Source organism: Anomalospiza imberbis, chromosome 8 (genome assembly GCF_031753505.1).
Source record: "Anomalospiza imberbis isolate Cuckoo-Finch-1a 21T00152 chromosome 8, ASM3175350v1, whole genome shotgun sequence".
NCBI lineage: Eukaryota > Metazoa > Chordata > Aves > Passeriformes > Viduidae > Anomalospiza > Anomalospiza imberbis.
In genome coordinates, this window is record NC_089688.1 from 31,193,695 (window position 1) to 31,219,070 (window position 25,376).

A 25,376-nucleotide genomic window follows, 5' to 3' on the forward strand; every position below is an offset into this window, starting at 1 on the left:
TCTGTTTTTCCTCCTAATCTGGTTCATATATTGGGAAAGTCACTTTGCTTAGTCAATTTGTGTGATTTTAATGCCTTTTACTTGCAGTAATATTAGATTATAATAAAGCCTTCTAAGGCCCAGTTCTATAAATGAGTGCACTGACTTTTCTGTTTGCTCCCACAGGACTGTGTTCAGAAGCTGAACCCGTAACCGATGTGTCACACAGTGAACCAGTTCAAGAGAGCCCCTTCCGGCCCCCTTGCCATTCTTTCTCCACTGTCTTCGACGAGGACAAGCCCATAGCCAGCAGTGGAACCTACAACTTGGACTTCGATAACATTGAGCTGGTCGATTCTCTCCATGCCTTAGGACCAAGCTCTGCTGAGCCCAAGAATCGTGACCCCAAAACAAATGTCCGTAGAAAATCCACGGATTCAGTCCCAGTTTCCAAATCCACGTTGTCTCGGTCTCTCAGCCTGCAGGCCAGTGATTTTGATGGAGCATCTTACCTTGGCAACAGTGAGACATTAGCACCATCAGCAGATGTGTATGGTACTGGTTCCAGCAGTGCTTCCAGTACCCTCAAGAGAACAAAAAAACCCAGACCAGCTTCCTTAAAAAAGAAGCAGTCAGCCAAAAAACCTCTGGATGCTCCACTGGTGAAGGAAACCCCACAAGAACCGCCTGAGCTTGGCCAAGCAGCCTGTGAGGATACAGCACCTGAGGTGAAGGCTGACTCAGCAAAGCCCGAATGTACTGAACCTTCCAAAATCTCTGCTGAGAAAGAGGAGGCCCCGCCTGTGCCTGAAGGATCCGACCCTTCGGATCCGGACCGCTTCGAAGGGATTAGTGCATTTAGCTCCGGAGGCAGCAAAGTGCAGAACTCTCCCCCTGCCAGCAGGAAAACGCTACCTCTAACGACGGCCCCCGAGGCTCTGGAGGTGACTCCGCCGGACACCGGGGGACAGGAGGACCCTCCCGTCAAAGCAGTGAGGCTGGAGTTTGATTATTCTGAGGAGAAAGGGGGGAGTGAAGACCAGCAGGAGAGCACTCCTCCTCCCAAAAAAGCAGGGAAAAAGCCTGGTGCTAAAATGCCGCTACGGAGGCCAAAGACTAAAAAAGCGGTGGAGAAGATTGACAATGCTCCAACCACCCCGACCAAGTCGCCCACTGATCCAAACGAAATCCCCATCACGAAAGGCTCTTACACTTTTGATATCGACAAGTGGGACGATCCCAATTTTAACCCCTTCTCATCCAGTACAAAAATGCAGGAATCGCCCAAACTGCCTCAACAAACGTACAGCTTCGAGCCAGACATGTGTGAGGACTCCATTGACCCTTTCAAGTCTTCTTCTAAGCTAGCCAGCTCGCCTTCCAAATCTCCAGCTTCTTTTGAGATACCAGCCAGTGCCAACGAAACGAACGGAACGGAAGGAGACAGCCTGAACAAACCTGCCAAGAAGAAGAAGACGCCACTAAAAACGTAAGTTAAAGGGCAGAGATGTTTCTAGAATAGCAGCAGTACATCCCATATCACAGTTTTGCAGGATTTATAGCTGAACAGAGAGAGGGAGGTGATCTTGGGTGTTGGTGGCCACAGCTGGCATCACACTGGGGGGCTGTTCCTGCTCTCAACCTGTTTCCTCAATAATTTGATATTTCTAGAACTACCAAGCCACATTAGGCAACTGCATTTTTCAAGCCTTTGGGCTCAGCGTAGTTCTGAACCTGGTTAAATTGTAATTTTATCAGTTATGTACCCAATTTTCTGTGACCTCATTCTGGGAAGTTGATGCTGTTTAAGATGATCAAAGTAATTACACCAGCACAACTATTTTATGAATCATTGTTTTTGAGCGTGGGATGTGAAATAGTGACAGTAAAAGGCAGTGACAAGTCCTGTATTGCAAACAGCAGGAAGATGGTTTCATCCTGGGACTTACGGTATTTAAAAGAAAATAACCTGGAACAGAAGAGTGCAGTATTGAAATACATTTTTTCAGTATATACACATGACTAAGAAATGTGAAAAAAATTCCTTTTTATGAAAGGGCTTACAATTGTGCAGAAAGTTTAAAATATCCAAAACTACTATATGTTAGGGAAATATCCAGCTTTTAGACATGGGTGACAAATTCCAGGATAAATTTTCTATGTTGCTGTTAGATATTTGCTTAAAAACCTCTATGGCTAGTTGCAGATTTGCATGTTGCTTTATCTGTTCAGATATGGTTATTTTGAGTTGATGACCACTAAGTTTGTGTCCCATATATCTGAAATTGATCTTCTGTGTGTATATCTGTAAGAAAGTATCTCAATTCATGTTCCTTTATGGTTTAAATGTTCCAGCTGACTAACAAAAATGGGAGCAATTTTTTAAAATGCCAATTTAAGATAAGAAGATAACATGGTTAATGTAAAGCAGTACAAAAGCTGATTCAGGGTACAGGGTGAAATGGAGATTATTCAGATTTTTCTCTACAGGGTGAGATTATTCAGATTTTTCTGAATAGCCTCTGCCTTCTAAGCTTCTAATTCAAGTCCTTTGTCAGATTCAAGGAAGCTTGTGCCTTTATTTTCTTTCTAGGGGCATTTTGACTTATGGATAGTTTAGTCCACTGTGTAGTTGAGTTCTTTTCTTTGGGAGAGAAGCCTGTTTTTTCTTGTGTTGCTACTTTTTGAGGTTTACCTGAAACTTAGTGGTAAATGACACATTTTTTCCAAGCCTGCTGTCCAAACTGATTTGGTCCAAACCAAGAAGATTTAAAAGTCTGACAGCAAGAAGGGAACAATTTGGATCTTACTGGGGAAGTGCAGAGGGGAATTTTAATATCACCAGATCTTTAAGTTTTTGCAGCCAGCCAGAGTCTCCTTGTGTCTTCCAGTAGCTGGAGTTGACAGACCCCCAGAGTGGCCTCTTGGGTTCTCCCATCTGCTTTGAATATCGGAAAGAATTCCAGAGTTATTAATTTAGGGGGGAAATGAGTTTACAAAGAGTTTGCTAAGCCACATTTGTCCTTGAGAAAATCCATCACAGGAAAACCCTGTCTTGGAATCTCAAAGTTCAGTGCTGGTGTTTATCACGGTGGGGAGGTGAAGCTCCCCCAGCTCAGGGCTCACAAGTTCTTGGGTCAGGAGGGCTGCAGGAATTCCCAGCCCGTGCTTGGCACTGCTTTCACTGGGTTGTGTTGTCTGTTGCTCACTGCAGCCCTGTAACCTACTTTTGCAAGTGGTGCTTTTTTTCACAAAGATGAGACTCTGCATATTAATAACCCATTGCAGCCTGCAGCTGTGGTACTTTCTAGAAGAAAATTACCTTAAGGCTTGAGAGGGGATGCCGGGGTAGGCAGTGGCAGGAGGTTTTATTAGCCCTGTTGAGAGGTGCAGGAATCAAATCCTATGAACCAGTTTGAAGATGAGTTCCTCATGTGCAAAGGCAATGATTTCTAGATTAGAGGGGAAGAAGCCACTCATGAGTTTACACCTATGCTGAGCTTGTACTACTTTGAATCTGAGCCATGTGCTCAGTCTAACATGTGTTAAATCAATAAAAATAAGCCGTTTTTGTTCTTGAATGAAACTGCAAGAATCTAAGCATTGACCTCCCTCTGAAAAGATGAGGTTTTTACAAGAGATGTGAGCTCGACACAAATAGCTCTCTGCTCGTCTCCCCAAGTGCTGAGCTCCTTGGAGACAATCACACTGCTCAGGTGATGCTGAGCAAAGAGCAGCTGATGCCTCCCCAGAGCCAGCTCACTGTGATGAGTAAAAATAAGTGGTTTGTAGAGATATTGTTTGTGCAGGCATTGCTCTGGAAGCCCTTGGATGGCTGGAGGCTGTTTGGAAATGGAAGGTGCCAGCTGTCATGAGCATTGCATGTGAGAAGAGATGAGCAGAAGCTGCCAAGCTTATAAGTAAATGAAAACTTCTCTTAGTTTAAGCCGTTTGGCAAGGTTTGGTTCTGCTTTGGGGGAAACCAGTTTGCTCTGTTAGAACACCAGGTTAGGTTTCGGAGGGAGCCAAACCAGCTGAGATTTAAAGAAATGTAATTTTCTATCCTGACCTGGGTAAATGGTTTGAAATGGTCAAGTAGCTTCTTCTGTGCTGTCACAACACATCAGTAAACATGACAAAACCTGGAATAACTGTGCCCTCTCCTTAAGCTTAGCTGCCATTCAAGAACAGTTTTGCATCTCATATAATAACAAATACTGTGTTCTGAAAAGCAAGCAGGTGGCCTCCATCAGGGAAGGCAAGAACAGTTAGTGTGTTGAACTGAACTTGAAGTTGTCCGCTTTGAAAAATGTGTTTTGTAAAATGAAAGTGTTTTAAACGTATAACATTGAACTAGAAAACATTGAAGGACTTGATGAATATTTTTTTTTCTCCTTGTGTATTTCACAATAAAAAGTAGGGGTTAAGATTATACAGGTAGAAAATCTGCATGATCAGATTGCCTTAACACATTAACATTAACAGAGTATTTGTAGGTTAATCTTTTGTCAGTTCCTTCTGTCTGTCTCTCTTTTCTTTGTCTTATTTGTCTTAGGATGGTAGAAGATGTGATGTCTGTATGTTCTCTGTTGTAAGTAATTCTAAGCTAACAATTCAAATTTCCACTTTGATTTATGGGCTTTTTAATTTTACTTACTTATTTTGCAGCATGATCGGTTATTATTCAGCATGAAGCTTTTATGTTAATGATTTCACTTCACTTGCACATATGAAAGCTATTTTAAGTAAGATGCCTGACTGTGATTGAATTTGCCTCATTATCTGTTGCCTATCAAAGAAGATCCTCATTTTAAAACTATAGAAATTTTGTATCATTGAGCTGTCATAAAATATGACAGTTTTATTTCTACCACCGAACAACATTGTACAATCAGTTATTTGTAAATACTACATAGAATGATTGTCTTTCTTGAAGGAAAAAGTTATCGTAATTAATTCTGTCATCATAACTGGATAATTAATGGCATTGAACACACCAGTATTCAGCTGCCCAATTTATTTTCCCCTCTAGATGTGGTATTGATTTACCCTCTGCCGATGGAAATCCACCATTAGAATTTCTGGTGTCAACCTTGCCATCATTGATCAGGGATGAGCTGGTAGGCAGTAATTTTTGCCGCTGCATCTCTGTTCAAACATAAAATCTTTATCAGTGAGTTGGCTAGGGTATTTTTCTCCCTTTTGTAGCTAGTAACATCAATGGATTGAAAACTCTGGCAATGTGCATCAAGAGAACAGACAGATAATGAGTTTTTTCCTGATTAGAAACTTAAGCCAATTTTTAGCCAGTAGTGAATAAAGGCAACATTCATAATTATACACCATCATGACATAATGTTTGTTCTTCCCTTCTTTTGCTTGATTGAAACCTGTGGGATTTTGGAGGGCTACAGTGTCCGTGCTCCCAGTCTGCACTGTGAGGTGTCAGGGGAACTGGAAGCAGAATTGCCATATTTCTTGCTGTATTTGTTTTTGAAAAGGTCTGCTGTGCCCATTCGTAATGACACAGCTCATTCTGGCATCTGGGGAACAGCATCTGCCTCAGATGGTTTTATACAGTTCATGTAAAGCAAACCAGGTTTTTTCTTCCTGGTTTTTGGGGTCACCAGAGCCTAAGTTTATCACAGTTTTAATTCTCAGGTAAAGGTGTGGGTTAGACCTAATTTTGGGATGTGAAACTGAAGCAGACAGAAGCTGAATCATTTCCACAGGGCCCTGGAGGGTGCCTGTGGTGGAGCAGGGATTTGAATTGCAGCTGAATTTGAATTGCACTCTGCTCTGTGAATGTGTCAGGAGCTAGCATGAAAAATATGGCAATCCTGCTGTTCTCAGCTTTGGAGGGATCGAGGCCTGTTCCAAGTGCATGACAAAAATATGTACCCATGGCATGTTTCTCTGTGGTGCTGCTTCCTAATGGATGGGATTTTAATGCAGAAGGGCTTACAGAGGTTGCATTGTCTGTGGCTGTCTCTTGCTAAGTGTGAAATGACCTGATTTTTGCTGCTGTTACCATATTAACAGTTTGAACTTTATTTTCAGTGATACATTTAGGGTGAAAAAATCACCAAAAAGATCTCCACTATCAGATCCTCCTTCTCAGGTAAAGTGCTGCCTTATGTTGATGCATGTAATTCGTGTCTTTGAAGGGGTAAAAAGAAGGAAATTTTATTAATTTAATTGGAATTGTGTGTTTAATAACAGAAGATATTTTGTTGTAGACTTGTACTTTCAATAATAGAGGAGATTTTTGTAAAGAACATATGCATACGTCCAAGTATAGCACATTGGGTTATTAATAATGCACATAAAGCATTAGCCTTTTGTCCTCTAAAAGTGTGCACACAATATATAGTAGATCTAGTATTTTCTCTGGGAATTCCAGCTAGAGCGTTAGCTAATGTACTTTGGAAAGCCCTGTGTTAAGATGGAGCAAGAATATGAGTAAATATCTTCAGTCAGTTGTCTGAAAAACAAGACTATCACTATCCACCCTGGAATTTTTAGATTAGGAAGTAAGAAACTAAACGCACCGAACTGGTGGGCTGGAAGGGAAATAGAAATAAACCAAGTGGGCTGATCTACCAGGAACATGTGCTTGGATAGTCTGATTCCATGTTGCAAACTGCTGGCAGGTGGTTTTCTTGGAAGAGAAGTTAACAAAAGCTGCTCTTCACAAAGGCCTGACTGCTTTGATGTGGCACAGCTCCTTCCATGCTGCTGCTCCTCTTCCTGTTATCCATCCTGCTCTTTTATTTGTGCTGCTTGACAGCGTAGAAGTGAGGAGAGGGGAAAGGGTTCATGGCCTCGTGGACCTACGAGGGTTTGCTCCTATGAGGAAAGCCTGAAAAGTCAGTTTTGGTAGTCAGAGACTTCAGTGATGGGTGATGTGTGCCACTTGTGTCAAGTGCCTAACAGATTTTAACAGCTCTGGATCTTTTTTCTTCCCTGTTATCAAAGCAGCTTTGCAATGCAAGTGTTTATCATCAAAGAGCTTAGTTATACTGGGAAAACTTGCTGCTGGTGGAGTTAGTATTTTCCATTAAGTATTTTATACAGCACTACAGCAGAGATTACAGAATTAAAGAGATGGCTGTGGAGGTGCAAGGGAATTCAGAGATGGAGCAGTTCCATGTGTTAGTGAAAGATAATGGAATTAACTGGCTCTTGTTTGCTGCAGGATCCTACTCCACTGCCAACTCCGGAAACACCTCCTGTCATCTCCACGGTGGTTCACGCCACGGATGAGGAGAAGCTGGCGTCCTCCGTGACGGGTCAGAAGTGGACCTGCATGACTGTGGACCTGAACACGGACAAGCAGGACTACCCACAGCCCTCTGACCTGTCCACCTTCGTCAACGAGACCAAGTTCAGCTCTCCCACAGAGGGTACTGCTCCAACCAGGGGGGTTTACTGAGAGAGGGGGTTTGGTTTTGCCAAGGACGTTGGCCTGTGTTCTGCTGAATGCAGACTCTTATTAGGGAACCCTAAAAATTATGCTCTCTGGGCCATTCTGGGGAGCTGAATGTAAGACCCCAACAGTCCAGCCTTGAGTTTTCAGGAAAGAAAAGATGCTTAAAGGGAAATGAGAAAGTCCTTCAGAGGAAGGCTTTTGCTTCCTTTGTGTGATTAATTGTTCTTCTCTGTGGAGCAGTGTGTTCTCTCAGTGCCTTCACAGGAGAATGGGGTCTGATACTGCTCCAGAGTCACTCAGCTACTGATTCTGCCTGAGCCTGTTCCTTAACCTGCGTGGGAAAAGGTCCCATGTTAAAATTCTGCTCAAATTTTCTGTACTGCGTTAATACCCGTATCATGCCATCTCTCTTCCAGCTTGCTGGGCTCCAAGTATCTTCATGCATAAAAGTGTCCAGGATATCCCCTCTTTAAGATAGTTACCATTCATATTTCCAGATAAAATTCCCTACTAGATCAGCTATAAATGTTTTTCCTGACATACTTTCCTATGAGCAGCTGGGAGCTAAAGCTGGAAGTTTCTGTTTAGAGAACTGTCATTCCAGGTCTGTAAAATTTGGAAGAGGCAGGATTAAGAAAATTTGTGTGGCCTTCCTTGGGGCTACCAGAGGGAATTCTGCTTTGCAACATCTGCTCCAAAGGCAGATGTTCAGCTTTGTGGGTGGGAAGCATGTTTGAGTTTAACTTGGCTTGAGCATTTTCTTCTTGATTAGAATTCATTTTTTTTCCCCAGCCTTTCAGTCCCTGTCCCAGTCTACCATTAATCTACTTTATGCCATTTTAGGCTGGGTCTATATTTATGCCTGATTAAAAACTTCTAGGTCAAAAAGTTGACAAATAAAAGTTGATGTCAAAAAGTTTTTGTTGATATGCATGTGCTTGTGTGCCCTGGGCTTTTTGGAAATCTGTTGAGGATTCTAAACAGATAAGTATTTCAGTCTGGATGAATCCATTTGGCTTCATTGACAAATCAGAAATTTTAGACATTGACTTCCCTGTATTTATATTAAAAAAAAATAACTTAAAGAAACACTTTTTAGAAAATAAGCCCCCCTGAATCTGAGAGAATGGAAACAATATGGAAGAAAATGGAACAAAAGAATAGTGAGTGACACTCTGAAACAATCATTTTAGCTTTCAAAGTGGGTAGAAGAAAGTGAGCAAAGCTCCTAATTAAATGGTAATTGTCTTGTCTCATGTGTGCTGCATGGAACAGTCGGGGTTTCAGATTACACACTCATTATAATCAACAATGCTTCTGATTTTCACATCTCTTAAAAATAATAATTTTTCCCCTTGACAGTCTTGCTCCTGCAGCTTTGAGAAATTTCTGAGTAATTTGAGGACTGTTTCTCAGTGTAGATATTTTTACCTGTCCCAGACACCCATGTGTTACCCTGTAACCTAACACTGCTTCTGTGCAGTACAGCCCAGCTCCTGAGCCAGCCAATGCATCCAGCCCTCATCTATTTCAGGCACTGCCTGTAGCTGCTGCCATTTTCCTGTTGCACAGACTCAAAATAAGCTGTAATTATTAGCAGAAAATTCTGATGTAATCTTGCAGCTATTTGTAGGAGGAGTTGGAGGACATCACTTAGTAAGTCTGTTGTATGTGTTTATAAAAATAATTGTCGTGCTTCGTGGGATATCCTGGGCTTTTCTGACTTTGAATGTATAGAGATAACTAGTGCCGAAGATTTTGGAGGGGAGATGATGTCTGAGAGGAGAGGAGAGAGAGGAATTGTGCTGGAAACTCCTGAGAGCAGTGAGACGAAACAAACTGCGTTTAGCCAGCCGCGTTATTCCTTTTGTTTCTACTTGGACTATTTCCATCTGTGTCCTGCCTTTTTTTTTTTTTTTTTTTATTTTGTCAGCAGTGAAGTTAAATGTGTGTTGTCCCAGCAGTCAGTTTGGATTGGGATTGCAGAGCTGCTGGCAGTGCTGCAGGCAGGTGGAGGATCCCTGTGGCTGTGCCAGCAGAGGACAGTGCCGGAACGTCTGCTGCCCCCGAGGCTGCCTGGACACTCAGGGATTGCTCTTTGGAGCATAAAGCTGCTCCATAAATGCTCCTGATGCACCTTACTGGGCTCTCTGACAATAAATGGGATACTGAGAGGCAGTTTCTAAACACTTGCTGCGGTTTCCTGGGATTTCAGGCTTTCTCCTGCAGTTCAGCTCCTCATAGGGGGTTTGAATTCATCCTTTCTGTTTGGGTTTTGCTTTCACTGGGAGGAAAAGTCAATGAGAAAGGCTGTTGCTGGTACCTGACACCAGGAGGTTGTCCATCTTGCCTGCCTCCCTATTACCATTAAAAACATAGGGTGCTAGGAGTTTCAAGGTGAGGAGCCTGCTATTACAGCTTTCTCTTCACTTAACAAGTTTTACTGTGACTATTCCCAACCAATACTCAGCGTTTGTGGCTCCTCCTCTTCAGTGGTTGGTTGACAAAATACACAGCTTGTGGAATTACAGTCTTGTGCAGTGCTTTTTAGTACTGAAAAAAAAATCAAGCATTGTTAGATCACATTGAACCCTCTAAAACTTTCTTAATCAACAAATCTGGTTAGAGATTCTCTTGGGGGTTGTTTGTTTTCAAACATCAGAATTTTAATGGTGGTTATCATCTTCCTAATGCAAGTCCTACTTTTCAAAAGCTGCCCAAATCTAGAAGGATTTTAGCCCATTATTTTATTATAATGCAAATGCTGGTGTGCATTTCCCTAGGATTTATTTACAGTGGAAATCAAATAATGCAAGTGGTTTATTGAATTAAGTCATGGAAACAGAACAAAGTACAGCATTTGGACAAATTAATTATGTTTTTAATTTTAAATTAAGTTGTCATTGTAGGTAGTTTGCTTTTATTTGAGTGCAGGAAGGTATGATCTCTTTTCCTGTGTTAGATCTCTCTGCTTCTGTATCAACTACTGGGTGACCATGGACTGGAAAGAAATGCTGGTTATTCCCCCCAGTGTAACTGGGAGATTAGAAGCAGAGAAGCAGTAAAGCTTTGCATTTTTATTAAATTTTAGACTTAGGGTTCTTTGTAAATCTTCCTGCCTTAGACTCATTCTCTGAAAACAGAATGTGAGAACAGCCCCATAAGCTGGGCTGGTGCCTCACCCCTGGTTCATGAGCACTCAGGTATTTTAGGTATCTTTTTCTCCAGTGATAGCACAGTAGTTGTTCTGAATTAAGAGTGTGATAAACTTGAAAAATTAGAAATTAATTTTTCTCAACAGTTGTTAAAAAATGCTTAAAAGAAATTGGCATCAGCATTGCCATTTATTGAAAAAAATGTGTTTTCTGTGATAACATGATAGGGAAAAGTTGTCTGGACTCTGAAATCACTCTGAAACCTTCTTAATATTCTGGTCCCTGGGGCAAATTAAAAATTTTTTTTCTGGCAAGCTGATTTGCCTAAAATGTGTCAGGTTCATTGTTGAAAATGAGTGAATATTAACTCACCCTTTACTTTCTCTCTGTATAATCTATTTTTAATATGTCATTGGAAAGTATTGAGCAGAGTGGGAGTGGCCCTTGTCAATGAGAAGAGCTCTCATTTGCTTCTGAAAAAAAATCATGTCATGGCATGTATTAACACTTCTTTTTTTGTTTCTGTTGCAGAATTGGAATATGGCAACTCATACGAAATAGAATATATGGAGAAAATAGGCTCCTCTGTGCCTGTAAGTTCTCACCTCCATTTCCATTCATTTGCATTCCCTTGTCATAATATATTATCCTGGTAATGCCCTCAGCCTCACCACCCTTTAAATTAATTATAATATGCCTGCAGCAGATTTGCAAAACCAGTTCCTTGAAATTGGCATAACTGGGCTAAATTGCCTGTGCTTTGTTGTCCTATGTCCTGTAAAGCTAGTTCCATTTTATGATTTTATTTCTAAGCTAGCATCACAGCAGTTCTTTCTGGAGATTCAAAGCCAATCAATATTTCCAGCAGTGCAGAGTGCAGAGCTGTCTACACCAACTGCTGAACTGTTGAACTGTTTAAGAAAGTGGGAGTAAAAGTTTGAAGGAGCTGGAGGGAATCAGGAGAGAAATAGAATTAGTGTGAAGTCTGGAGTGCAGCACTGTACATTATCACTTGTTTCACCCTTTTTTTAATCATGGATTTGATAGCTTGACTGGATCCAATGAGGGGGTATCCACTGGGGACATTAGGAAAATGACTCAGGTAGTGCTTAAAGCAATGAGAGTATTCAGTGGATATTTTAGTAACACCCTCAGCCAAGGGATGCCTGATAGATTTCCTGCCTCACAGAACCAGAAATCTGATTAACCCCAAATTGGGAGGAGAGCCACTGCGAAGAGTGAACTGTTTAGGTTTTGTTCTTTCATGGTTTCTTCCTGGGAGGATCCATCTCAGTATCAGCATTACAACCCTCTGTTATTACTTATCTGTCAACCCATTTGCACACTGAAGGCTTCAGTGACCTGAATTAGCTTTAATGGAGAATGCTTGAGTTGCTTAATGAGTTTCTCTTTCCCTGTGGCCAGCAGGATGACAGCACCCCGAAGAAGCAGTCCTTGTACCTAATGTTCGATGCACAGCAGGAGAGCCCAGTGAAATCACCTCCCATCAGGTTGTCTGATTCCACAACTCCCTGCTCAGGGTAGGTCACTGTGAGCAATGCAGAGCCTGTCAGGGGAGTGGGTTACCCTCAGAGCACGTACACAGGAACTTCTTCCTCTCTCTGCCTCTGTGCTGCCAAGTTATTTGTTTAAAAATAGATTCCCATCTGTGTACACATATGATAGAGAACAGAGGGCAAAGAGACACACGTTTCATGATGGAATAAGGACATTTATTTCTCCTTCACATTCTTACTAAATAGTCACAGTGGCAACTGTTTTAGTGGACAGTGGCCTCCTACTTAAAGCTTTCTCCTCAGATACTGAGGTAATTTTCACATTAATCTAGAAATTTGTTAATTACAGTTTTTCATTTGGCTTTCCCTGGATACATTTTCTGAACAAGGGCTCTTGTTCATAAGACCAGGATGTGGGAGTTGTGTTTACTTCCAATAATTTTGCTTGTCAAGGACATCTGTTCTTGTTAGTAAGAGTTGTGTTTTGGGAGAGAGGTAGGTCACAGTGAGAAAGGGGTAGAAAGACAAGTGAGAAATACTGAAGAAATGTGACATTTCTGGTGGAATTGGTTTTATTTTGATGTCTCCAGTGCATTGTTTTGAAAGGATATTGCAAAGTGTTAAAAGATATAATGATGTAAATTGAGTTGAAACAATGTGTGTATAAATATATGTATATATATATACACATGAAAGTGATGAGGTGGACTTGCTCAGCTGTTACCAGAAGCAGAATTGTGAAGCCTGAAAATATGTACACAATCTTTTTCCAGGTCAAGTTTTGAAGACCCTGAAGCCCAGCAGTCCTCTGGCATGAAAATACCACACCCAGCTTCCCGAGTCCTCGCTGCCAGCCAGGAGGCACATTTACAGTCCCCTGACAAGGCCAAGCAGAAGGACGTGGAGCCCTTGACTCTAGGAACAACTCCAGAGGCTATTGAAATCGTGAGTCCTGTATGATAAGAGTTTGGGAATCATTTTCCTCCAGAAATTTTGCATTTTGCTTTTGGGCCAAACAACTTGGGCAAAATCTCTGTTGCTTATTCAGCCTCCTCTTTACCCTTCAGACATCTCCTGAAGACTCCTTTGTCTCTGCTGATGCTCTTCTCAATAGGATATCTAAGAAAGCCTCAATATGTGATCAGCCTGAATATCTAGATCCTGACCTAGCAGAAAAGAACCCCCCAGTATTTGCTCAGAAACTTCAGGTTTGTAGCAGAAATATAAATGTCACTTTTCTTTCTGTTTGTCCATACACAGGCCAAGGAATACTTTGCCTCCTCTGAAGGGGGTGGAGGGAGGCTTGGAGGGGATGTGGAAAAGAATGAAAATAATTATTTAATTCTTTCCAAAGCAACTCCTCCCTTTCAAAGACTTGAGGAACAAAAATATTTTCATTTAACTCGTGTAATTAATGTAATACATAACCTTAAATTTCATCAACACCTATCCTGCACCTCTAATGTATGTGTTTTCCAGAAGTCTTTTCAAAGAAAAATTTTTTAAGCTTGAGCACAGGACTTGATGTGTGGAGAGTTGTCTTGACACCTGGCCTTAGTAAGTCTGTATGTATAGATTCATTTTTTGAGATTCAGGACCTAATTCTGCTGAAATGAAAATCAGGCTTTGTTTTTCTTGTAATTTCTCTAATGCAGAATTTGGCATGGTTTCTTCTAGGAAAAGCAAATGGATCTGCAGAGCAGTTCTGTATGTCAGGACATATTTTCTGGAATATTTACAGTGAAATTTTAAAGCAGCAGAGGTTAAACTGAGACCAGCATGTGGCATAAATTCACATAAAATGGAAATGAAAAGAGTCTGTGATAAAACAGCTTTAGCTTCAGAAAACACATCTTTTACATGAAGTATTGTTCATACTGATCACCTAATAAAAATTATTTTTCTGTACAGCTGTGTCAAAACTAACCAAGCCCTGGAGTTTTGCATCACTGTCCTCACCATGAGAGGAATTTGGGATGTTTGTCACCCAGGAATTGTCCGAGTCACACGTTAGAATTTAACAACGTATTTTTGAGTGTGTCAAACATTTCTTACCATGTTCTTACTACATTTTTTTCCCTGTGGGGGACCCCCACCCCCACCAAACCCTTGGACAGGAGGAGCTAGAGTTTGCTGCCATGAGGATAGAAGCTCTGAAGTTAGCCAGGCAGATTGCCCTCTCCTCCCTGCGCTCCAAGGTACCTGCTTTGTGCCTGCCCTGTGTGTGAGAGTGCTGCTTGTCCTGGGGGGACACCAGGAGCATGCTGGCAGCAGAGCTGACACAGGAATGCTGTCACCCCACTCACACCCCAATTAACAGCAGGCAAGAAGCAGCAGCGTTCCTTCCGCAGGAGATGGATTCTGCAGTCCAGGTGGTGTTGTCGTTCCTCTGAAGCAAGATTTGTCCTAAAATGTTTGATGGTGAAGAGTACCAGGCCTGCTTTGGCCATAAGGACATTGTGTCTTCTGCTGGTATTTTCAGCCTGAAGCCAGATACCTTTGACCCTCAATGTTTGGAAGTGAGGAAATCAGTCGACCTTGCCCTCAGGCATCTGAAGAAAGGGAGTGCAGCAGGGTTGGAAGAGCTACAGAGCTCCCAAGGGGAAAAAGCCTCACAACACAATGTGTCTTTATTCATGAAGATCTAAATCTTTTTTTTTTTTTTTCATTGCTACTTCCAGGTCCTGCTGGCTAGTTGTGCCTCACAGTGATGCTTTGCTCTGCTGTAGGGATGCACGTGGAACTCACAGTGTTTGGAAAGGCAAAAAAGTCATTCCATAAATGTTAGTGGCATTTTTGGGAAAGGGTATCAGCTGAATGGGATAATGAGGGGATGGCAGTGTCTTGCTGCAGTGAGACATCTCATTCCAAATGAGGAGAATGTGCTTCTGACATGTCCTTCTCCAGTGACCTTCCTCTTGTACTGTCCATCAATAGGTCAGCAGAAAGTCTTTGCCCAATCCTAAATTGTTTGCAGTTCATTGCATCACAACAGCATTTGGGCTGGTTTCAGGGTAGAATTTCTTGGTGCTTTAAAGATCAGTTATTAAGCTACTTCATAAAAGTAAAGATTTTTTTAAGGTTAACTGTACTCTGAAAAAACAGTGATCATATTTGATTTATTTCACATACCTTAAATAGCTCACAAGCAACCTTGTTTCTGCTGTGCACGTATATTTACTAAGGTAAACACGTTCCTCACAGATTTAAGAGTATTTTAGTGTATGTGCTTACAATCTTTTATTTAATTAAGAAAAACATGCTGTTGTCTTCATTAGAAGGACTAACCAAGCTGAAACCTGTAATGAACATAAAGAGCAAAGGAGGAAAAACAAAAATGATTTTCCTATGTGTGACTGTGTCCCCTTGCTCTGCTGCCCTGAGTGTCAGGTGTTGGAAGAGAATGAGGTGAGATCCTCTCTAGATCCTCTCTACCTCCTTATTCTCTCTCCAATTCCTTGTCCTCCCAACACTTTGCTGGAACATGCAGGATTCAGGCCCTCCAGCATCAGGAAACACCTGAGATGAAACACATAATATTACATAGATGCTCTTCATGGGTTATACAGAAAACTTCTGCTTAAAGTCTGCATTTTTGCAACCAGCCAACTGTTCAGAAACTCAGAAATTGTACTATTTTAGACTGAAGAGAATGCATTTGTGTGTTTGTGAATACTTGTGAGTTACCCGGGGGAGATTGTGAGCTGCAGAAGTTTTACAGAATGTGGGGGTTACATTTGAAAGATGCTGTTCAGCATCATTACAGCATCTTGTTTTTTTTGGAACATGTTTTGAGCTCCTTAGAACTTAGAAATGGGGAATGGATTTCATGTGACTTTTGAGAAAATATCATTGATCTGTGTAACAAAGGTAACAAAATGATAAGCAGAGGTGAGGAGAGAAAAACAGGTAAAACTCCCCCCTCTGACAGAGAACTGACAGCAGTTATTGATGATGACAGAGCCCCTTGTTGGTCCAGGCACAGCAATGCTTGTAGCCCATCACCATGGGTGTCATGTTAGGCTGGGAAGGACTTTTGTCCTTGCATAGCTTTGCTATTTCAGTGTTAAATTAGCCTGTGATGACACCCCTTGTGACCTACAGTGACTGATGGCCTGGATTAAGTAGAACAGAAACCAGCAGATGACTGCAGTGACTTAAATTTGGATGCTCCTGGCAGAATTCCCTTCTGGATGGCTGGCCTGTTATTTTCTGAATGCTGTATAATTACATTTAACATTTGCTAAACGATGACTGGATGGGTAACAAGAATAGAATGGTAAATAAAGACAGAAGCACTTGTTAGGACAAATTGGATCACCTAAAATAAAGATTAAATATAAGCACTTTGTGCTAGCACTAGGAGTGAGAATAAGGATGTGCAGTTTGTTATTCTCAGACATTTGGGAGTTACTTGGCCACTCCCAAATTTCTTGTCACAGACTGAAACTACAGCAGGACCAGTCACCAACTTCAACATTGCCAAGTATTTGTGTCTTCCAGTGTTGAGGTGAATTAACTCTTCTCTGTTGAACAGAAAAGTCTCCATTTGGATGTTGTGAGGTAATTTTTTAGCAGGTGCAGCTTGAGTAGGGTTTGTGTCCAGCACCCTCTGGATGGAGAGTGGGGTGCTGAGATAGGACCCAAGGAAAATAGAAACTGAAAGGAAAGGGATGGGCAAAAATGGGATTAGTGCATTACAGCTTTGTGGGCCTCTCGTGGTAGTGGAGGAGGATTATTTCCTTCAAACGGCAATGCCGTTGATTTTAGCAAAACTTTACAGGCAGAAAACTTCTGCTTGGGTTTTCCTTGCCTTTCCATGTATTTGCAAGCACAAGCAGGACTCACTTTGCCTGCATTGACCTGTCTGCTCACACATCAATTAGAAGAGTCCATCATTCCATGCACACCCAGGCAGCATTTCAAGGGCTTAGAAAGGGCAGCCTCATTTTAAACACACATTCCTCTAATTGCTGTGATAAAAACTAGTTTTCATTTTCATTCCATTTCTATATTTTCTTCCTCTCTGACCTCCTGGAAGTGAGGTAACTGCAGCTGGTTAATAGATGTGCATTTGTTTCCCTTCTGGTCAGATTGCTGGTTTCTGTGAAACGTGCTGGGAAGAGAAGCATGTTGGGCTCTCAAATATTTACAGTAAGATTGCAGTGACCTACATTTTGTAGTAATTCCCCTGAAGACTCTAATCTTTCTGTGCAAGGTTTAGTGACTTACAAATCCCTGTGATGATTATTACCCCAATTAACTGCTTACCTTCTCAGCAATTAGGTGTTAAAGCATTATTATTGGGTTATTTTGGGTAATACCATCATCCTGTTGGTCAGGTGCTGTTATTTTCTCAGGGTAAGAATGTTTTGCATGCAGCAAATAACAGTTACTGAGTTATATGCAACAGTTAGGAGCTGTGTAAAATTGGCTTTTGAAACAAATCCACGATGACTTTTACTGGTTTCTCATGCCAGAGAGCCCAGCTGTGGCTTGTGCAGGGTGTTTCCAGAGTTAGGGCAACACTGGTTGGACCACAACCACAGGCATTTCTGCTCAGTGCTTAAATTCCAAGAGTTTTAATGGTCATTTTTGGAAATTTTAAGCTGTTCTGCACGTCATTATTGCTATTGTTTAGTGCGATTTCCTCAAATGCAAAGAGAGCTAGAGGAAAACATAGATATATTAATGATCTGTTGTGCACTATATAAAAATAGCTATAAGTACATATTAAATGCTCTAAATATCTTTTTCTTTAAAAATTGTCATCCCCCCAGCAGTTACTTTGACGTGCTTTTATATGAGCTTGAAAAACATTTGTGTTTCTCCTTGGCACATTGAATATTTTCCAGCAATCTCTTTATGAGACCTAGCAAATTAAGCTGCAGGAGGCTTTTGAAATGTGACAGATGCAGTTCAACAGATCGATCTGAGGGGTGGCCTCTCTTTGGAGGACAGCTTTGATGATCTAATGGTTCTCTTTTATCTCTCAGTTATTCCTACCTTGTGATTAAGGAGGGAGTTAAGTACTTTTTTTATTTATTTATGCATTTACAGAGGTGTCTGAGCTTATATCCCAAGTGTATTTTTTCCTATGTAGTTGTTTTACATTGGGAGATACTTTTAAGAGCACAGGCTATGCAGTTTTGACAGATCTTGGTATGGTTTTTCTTCTGGTAGGAAAATCCACTGAGTTTGAGCCTGCACCTCCTAATTCTGCTGGAATTGATCATTATTTTGGGTATTCATGTTAAAGGTAGCAAAACCAGAGAAGGGACAGCCTGCTCCATAAATCCTAGAAGAGTCAATTGATTCCTAGGTGTAAAAACAAAAAATACCAAGCAAATTAGTGAGAGTGTCCTGTAAATGAAGATGCAGTGAGGTGTTCTGTAAGTACTGTTTAGGTTATTCTTGTTCTAATTAAATTTTCTTGCCTAGTCTTTTAATGTTGTTAGAGTTTCTTCATGTTCTTTACAGATGTGATATCCAGAACATCTGGTCCTGTGTGCATTGTGTACAATTTTTAATGCAGCTTCTTCAGTCAGGTGTGATACAAGAACTCACAAGGGATTACAACAAAATTAGCAGCGGGTTTGGATGCTTTCTGTGGTGCTGGGCAGTGTGAGAAGAACTGTGAGGAAGTGAATGTTTTATGGAACAGAATCTGGCAACATTTCCTTTACCAGTGTTGAGACAAGAATATGTGATGTTGAAATTAATGAGGACTGAACCTTGATCCAGACATTTTCTACTCCTTTCACATTCCTGTGCTTCAGTCACTAGAGCGTGACTCTGCTATTTTCTTTTAAAAAAATGCAAACAAAACTACTAAAACAAAATCATACTACCCTCTTTTACAATAAAATACAGGAAAATAATTATTTTCTCTTTTATGTAAAAAAATAATTGAAATACTCTTGATTACTACTCTTAATTATTGCAGATAAAGCCTAAAGACTTAGGTGCAGCATTAGTGAACTTGAATGAACAGAGTACATTGTTTTATGCACAAAGTTAACAGGTAAACTGGAAAAATACATTATCCCCTTTTCAGCAGCAAGGAAATGCTACACCAGGAAAACAGGATTTGAATATCCCTTTCCATCAGTGAAAAAGGCATTGATCAACATGACTTTCCTCCCCACTCATGGTCCAGCCCCTGTGGTGGGGGCTTGGCAGTGCCCAGAGCAGCTGGGGCTGCCCCTGGATCCCTGGCAGTGCCCAAGGCCAGGCTGGACAGGGCTTGGAGCAGCCTGGGACAGTGGAAGGTGTCCCTGCCATGGCAGGGTGGCACTTGGTGGGATTTAAGGTCTCTTCTAACCCAAACCATTCTGGGTTCTGTGGACTATCCTTTGTGATCTCAGTTTTAATGTGCTGTAGCTTGGGTTGTTTGCATCGAGAGTTGTTTGTGAGATACCTCCTGCATCTCAGTGTCACTTTCCTGTTCTCTGCTCTCCTCATTTCACATGCTGCTCTCCCTTATTTAATCTGGGCTGCTGACATGAGCAAAATTGACAGCTGCAAAAAAAGCCTCATTTAACTGACTAATCGCATGCTGGGCACCAGTGGGGCAGCAGTGTCACCTGCATAGTCACTTTTTATGTGACATTCTTTATTATAGATACCATGTATTGACAGGCCAGACCTAAGAAAATGAGCTGTCCTCTTGCTTCTGGTTTCTTGATTTTTTTTTAATGGAAACAGAATTCCCCCTAACAAGTGTTCTGCCTTCAAATCTGATTCCTCCTGCTGATGTGCATTTCTTGTGGATGTTGTAGTGAAAAGCAGTACACTTTCTAAGATAAGACTTCACAATATCGATGGCAAAGTGCTGTCTTTATTTTCTCTCTGTAAAGGTAATATGACTCTCCTGGTGCTTCTTATGGATCTTAAATGTATATTTTATGATTGCTGAATTCAGAGCTCTTTGTCTGTGCACAGAACTCTAGCCCTAGCACCACGCCCAGAAAACCCATGAGCTAAACACCTATTTAATGGTTCGTTTTTTTGTATTTAAAAAACAAACACACAGAGAGAACCTGCTATCCCAGCAGATGTTTCCATCTCCAAAAGTGCTCTGTACTCCCGCATCGGCGCCTCGGACGCAGAAAGCACCACGGCTCTGCTCTACCCCCAGCAGGACCTGGACTCTGCACTACGGCTGGCCAGAGCAGAGGTAACTGTTTCCACAATTTGGGGAAGGAAAAACCTGCCCCTTGTTGTGCCCTTCTTGCCTGTTTTCTCCCAGCTGCTTTATGTTGTGGTCACTTGTTCTGTTCTTGGAGCCATCCTCAGCCACGCTAAAGCAAAAGTTGCTGCACTTCAAGTTTTACTTGGTTTACAGATGTGAAAAGTAGATATGATATGAAAAGAAATCTTTATGTTTTTAAACCTCAGGTGTACACTGTGCATCCTGACATTGCTATATAATTATATAAAAATGGTAAGCTGCTTGAAATAGGAATAAAATTATGTATTTTACAAAGCTGTGTATCGTATTACTGTGGCTTGTAATAGCAATGAAAAAATGGGCATAATAATCCAGTGGGGTTTTTCCCCTTTGTTTTCTGTTTCAGATTGTGGCCAAGGAAAGGGAAGTATCTGAGTGGAAAGAGAAATATGAAGAAAGCAGAAGGGAAGTGATGGAAATGAGGTGGGTTATTAACTTGATCATTCTGTCAGAGAGCCTCATCTCAGCCTGTGGGTCGTGTCAGGGTAGTACACTGAGTACCAGGCTCATGCAATTGTTTTCCTTAGCTGAACTTGCTTCATTATTTTTAACTTAAGGCTTTGCACTGATCCTGAACTGATACTCTGTCTTTTCTCTGTATGGTGGGCACCACTGTTCGGGGTAATCATTGCAGACTTCTGTGTTGCTAATCTCATTCACACCCTCAGAATACTGAGATAAGGGAGGTTTTACTCCAGGTTAATGTCAGGGAAGGATTTCCTGTGGTTTGTGTGTGAATTCTCGCTAGGATTGCATAGTGAGGTTCCTGTTGCAGACTGGATGCATTGCCTGCAGAGCTGGCAGGGGGGTGCACATTAAATGCACATTAAATTCACTCTCCATAAGTAGTTCTGCTTGGAAAAAGGAAGGAATGTAGAGAAGAACATGCAGGTTTACAGTAGTACAGGCTGCCTCCAGGACATCATTGTAAAGTTGTTCAGCAATAGAAATCAAACCCATGTCAGTAGAAAAGCATTTCTTGTAAAGGAAGCATTCTGGACTATCAGTGTTGGCTTTCAGGGAGATTCTACACCCTTTTCTTTGAACTAAGATGATTTTTTAATTACTGCACACACTAAGGTTGATTTTAGTTAAGCAATAGTTCCCTTGGCTTTTGCTGTCTTGTTCCCTTTGAGAGCTGACAGAAGGACCTGGAGTTTTTCAGTTTGTTCTGGTTGTATCTGTTCTATTTCTGTGCCAACCTGCCTCTGTTACATTAAATATCTGTACGCTGGAGCATGGTTTGACCTTCCTTTCCAGCCTAGGTCCTACCACTTGCAAGGATGACAACAAAATCCCTGTAGTGGATGATGTGAGCAATGCTGCTCAAAGAAGCACTGATGCCTCCCATTCAGTCAGTTGAAAGGTTCAGCTTTGCTTTTTAAATTTTTTTTATAGTTGGTAGGACCAAAAGAAGGACAAAGCAATGAGCTTGGCTTGCTCATTGATCTGAATCTGAGAAAGCCATCAATTGCAAAAGAGAGTGTGTAAAATACTTCATGGAGTCTTTAAAGCTTATTATTTTCTACATTCTAAAACCAGAAAAAATGGTCTTCCCCTCTTAAGTCATAAAGAAAGGGAAACTGTCACATTATTTTAGCATCCCTCCTTTAAGTAATAATTTATACAGTCGCTTCTGAGACTGAATTTTCTTTAAAATCCCTTCTGTTCTAGCACCAGCTTCTTCCCCAAATGAAGAGTTTCAGTGATTTAAAGCTAAACTCTGTCTCTAGTGATGACCTACATAAGCAATTGCTTATATCCAGGAAAACTGTGCTTAGGGAGGGAGAGTAGAAGGGAGCTGCAGTGCAGAGCTCCACAAACGCTTGCCTGGGTGCCAGGAATTGCACATGGCAGATTGGAATAGCAGCAGCACAGGGCTCTGAGCCAAAGCATCTTAAGAGAAGCATCTGCAAAAGGCAAGGGCAGCCTCTTTATTTCTATTTTGCCACCTCCCAGTGCCCAGCTGAGTTCTCTCACCTCCCTTGTGCTCCTTGGGACAGGGAACAAAGCCCAGAAATGCTTAATGAGGAGAAACAGAGCGGAGTGGCTGCGAGCAGTCAAAGCCAGGGAGCAAAACGAGGGGGGAACAAAATGAGGGATTGTGAGGAATGCCTCAGTGTGCAGCTCACACTCAAGCGTTGTGCTTGGTCTGTTCTGTGTCGGGGTGCACGTGTCTGCTGGCTGCCAGTGGGCACTGCCAGCCTTTTCCCTCATGGAAGGAGAGCCAGGGGTGACACAGAGCAGCTGGCACACTGTAGTTCTGCACCTTCATCTTCCACACAGTAATTTGTTTGTGTGTGTCTTCACCCTCCAGAAAGTCTGATTTGGAAAAAAAAAAAAAAAAAAACAAAACAGAATAACCAAGCCAGATTTCCCACAGGCACATGCCTGTAACGCGTGGATGAAAGGAAAAAAATCTGGCTAATATTGTCACAAAATGATAAATATGCATATGTGCTCCAAGAAAGATTTCTCTTGAAAGTTTAAATGTTCAAGCAGTCCATGTGTGATAAATTGGAAATGCAGCAATGAAATATGACATAATGATAAGCAGGGAGGGAAGGGATTATTTAGAGTTGCAAGCACAAAAGCAATCACTTCCCAGAGAAGGAGAAGCAGCGCTCCTGTACCCATGTCCTGCATAGTGTAGCTGGAATATCCTGAATTCATCTAAATTTCCAGCAAAAGATCAGTTAGAGGAAATTCCATTTCAGGGAACAGAAGCCAGAATGTAGGTTTAATAATGCAGTAGTTATCAAAGAGCTGAACCACAGTGGGCTGTACTATAATCCAAGAGTTTAACCAGAGGCAGGCAAGAAATACTTAATTATGGTTATTTGGAGGTCTGATTGATGATGACTCTGTAAGGGGAGTCAAGCAGGTGACCTCTGAGACCCTTTGTAGCCCTGGATTCTGGTGGTTTTATGCCTTACAAATGTGTAAGTCAGTGTGCAGATGAGTGTCTCAAATAGGATCATTTAAGCCTATGTAATGTGTCAGCCTGGGTTAAGATGTGCCCTCCCAAAGGGGGATGAGGTGGCAGCATCCTTTGGTTCCCCAGCTGTAAAGACCATTTTTTAGGCTGCTTGACTGAAAGAGGCCTTTGACATGAATCTGGAGCAAATCCTTCCCTGGAAGTGCTGCAGTGTTGTGATGTTGTGTTCCTTACCCTGAGTACCCTGAGTCCTTGGCTTCGTCTTCTTGGATGATAAAACTTCCCAAAGGTGCCTTGTGTCACAAAGACATGACAAAGCTTTAAAATCCTCATTGCTTACAGCAGGCTTTTGAGGTAATCTGCTTTGGACATGAAACCAAACCCTTCCCTTTAGGGCAAAATCCTTGCTGTTAGCTTTGCTCTCCAAAGTGTCACTTATGGTTGAAAGGAAAACTCCCAGTGCTTGGGGTTAGAGCCCCTGTTCTTTGAGTGCTCTGCAGGACCAGGGCAGGGGAGATGCTGCTGATCTTAAGGCCAGGTGGCCTTCTCAGGCCTCTGGGCTCTGTCTGTGATTCAGATTTGAGGCAGTTCTGGAGTTACTGTGGTTGTTTTTTGGGAGCTCTGCAAGTTTCTCCTTTCCTTACTGACTTTTATTACCACATCCTTTCTGTAACCTCACCAACTGCAGCAGAGCTCTAAAAGCAAGTGAAAGTGAGTTTCAAAAGAGGTGTGTTCCAACTCCAGTGAGCTGTTTTGAACATCCACCAGATGAAGTGTGAGGTAATTTTGTTTTTTGTAGACGGTCCTGCGTGGCTCATGAATCAAAGCAGAGATCAAGCTAGTCTCATTTCATTAGCTTTATTTGGCTCTGGGAAGGGATGGATCATCTTTCTAAATCACATTTAATCTGCTTATTTTGGCTAACCTCTTTTCAAGAAGGAAATTCAAAGCCTACCGTGAGTATATGAAATAAAACAGTCTAAAAAGTAGAATTTTGCCACCTCTGCTTCAAAAACAGATTTGGGAAATGGGACATGATGGATTTTGTGCTACATAGTTGAATATTTTGATCTTGTTCTTTTAAGTGGTAGTGAATCACTTAATCATAAGAAGATTAATTTAGAAGATGAGCTACATCTTAGATGATAGTCAACACTACTCCTGTTAGGTTTACTTGCTACCAATTATAAGTTTGCTTGAAGTTAATATTAAAAACAAACCAACACAAATTTGGAGAAGAGGGGAGAAAGTAATGGAAAAATCAGGCTCTTAGTAATTCTTGAGTTAGGCCGGTGTAATTATGTTTATAATCACGATATGTGATGTTTCAAAAAACAGAATCTGTTCCAGAGCACTCTCTTCTTCCTCCCCTCACCTTTACTGATTTCCATGGAGAGTTAAAAATCAGGTGCAGTGTTAAAATTGTCAGTTTTATTTGTTATTTGGGCAATAAAGAACATATAAAAGTGTGATGGGGTTCTGTATCTCTTAAAAGCACCACAGTTCGGTTTCTGCTAGTGTTATTTGCTAAGTAAGCATGAGCAATGATGTTGTTTGCCAAAAGTTTTTCTTTTTTTGTTTTCCCCTCTTACAGAAAAATAGTTTCGGAATATGAGAAGACGATTGCTCAGATGATAGGTAGGTATTCCTCCTGTGAAGTATGTTCCCTGGTTGAAGTCTGTGGGCTTCATTTTGATGCTGGCTGCATCTGCTGATGCTGCAGGGAATTGTGAATGCATCTGAGGACACCAGAAAAGGAAAAGTCAGGGCCTCGTCTCACAGCCAGCAGCCCCCGGGCAGTTCAGGTAACACGGAGAGCTCAGGGCTTTCCCTTCTGCAGCAGAGCAAACTGGCCCATAGGAAACAGGTTCAAATTCATGGGTTTCTCCAGGAGAGACTTTCAGTGACCTAAAAACCCCTTAAGCATCAGCTTGCAGCTGCTTAATGGCAGATACCAAACTTAGCTCTTCACAACAACAGGGATTATCTGTGCTAAGTGCATCGATCAGAACAAAACCGAGATTAACTCCAGTCCCAGCTGGGAGGTTACAAGTGCCCAATCCACCCCCCCAGTTACTTACTGACACAGGGGTCTCCTTTCAAGTCTAAATTGTGACAAGTT

The 25,376-nt window shown here is 41.6% G+C and overlaps 1 protein-coding gene and 1 long non-coding RNA gene across 8 annotated transcripts in view; one reads left to right on the top strand and one right to left on the bottom strand.

The window, feature by feature from the left end:
* Positions 1-25,376, top strand: part of TACC2 (transforming acidic coiled-coil containing protein 2) — a 130,556-nt gene that overhangs the window by 97,492 nt on the left and 7,688 nt on the right. The window contains exons 5-16 of one of the 7 annotated variants that reach the window (XM_068198252.1): positions 166-1,468; positions 4,535-4,570; positions 6,040-6,100; positions 7,178-7,385; positions 11,098-11,159; positions 11,992-12,107; positions 12,857-13,037; positions 13,151-13,291; positions 14,201-14,281; positions 20,119-20,262; positions 20,663-20,739; positions 24,849-24,892. In XM_068198252.1, coding sequence (XP_068054353.1) covers positions 166-1,468; positions 4,535-4,570; positions 6,040-6,100; positions 7,178-7,385; positions 11,098-11,159; positions 11,992-12,107; positions 12,857-13,037; positions 13,151-13,291; positions 14,201-14,281; positions 20,119-20,262; positions 20,663-20,739; positions 24,849-24,892 — 2,454 coding nt within the window. The remainder of the gene's footprint in view (positions 1-165; positions 1,469-4,534; positions 4,571-6,039; positions 6,101-7,177; positions 7,386-11,097; positions 11,160-11,991; positions 12,108-12,856; positions 13,038-13,150; positions 13,292-14,200; positions 14,282-20,118; positions 20,263-20,662; positions 20,740-24,848; positions 24,893-25,376) is intronic. The other 6 variants (XM_068198253.1, XM_068198254.1, XM_068198251.1 and 3 more) reach the window with 6 other exon arrangements.
* Positions 15,511-15,704, bottom strand: LOC137478387 (uncharacterized). The gene is made up of 2 exons (XR_011001537.1): positions 15,617-15,704; positions 15,511-15,583 (listed from the first exon to the last, which is right to left on the bottom strand). It is a non-coding gene; the product is annotated as an uncharacterized lncRNA (long non-coding RNA).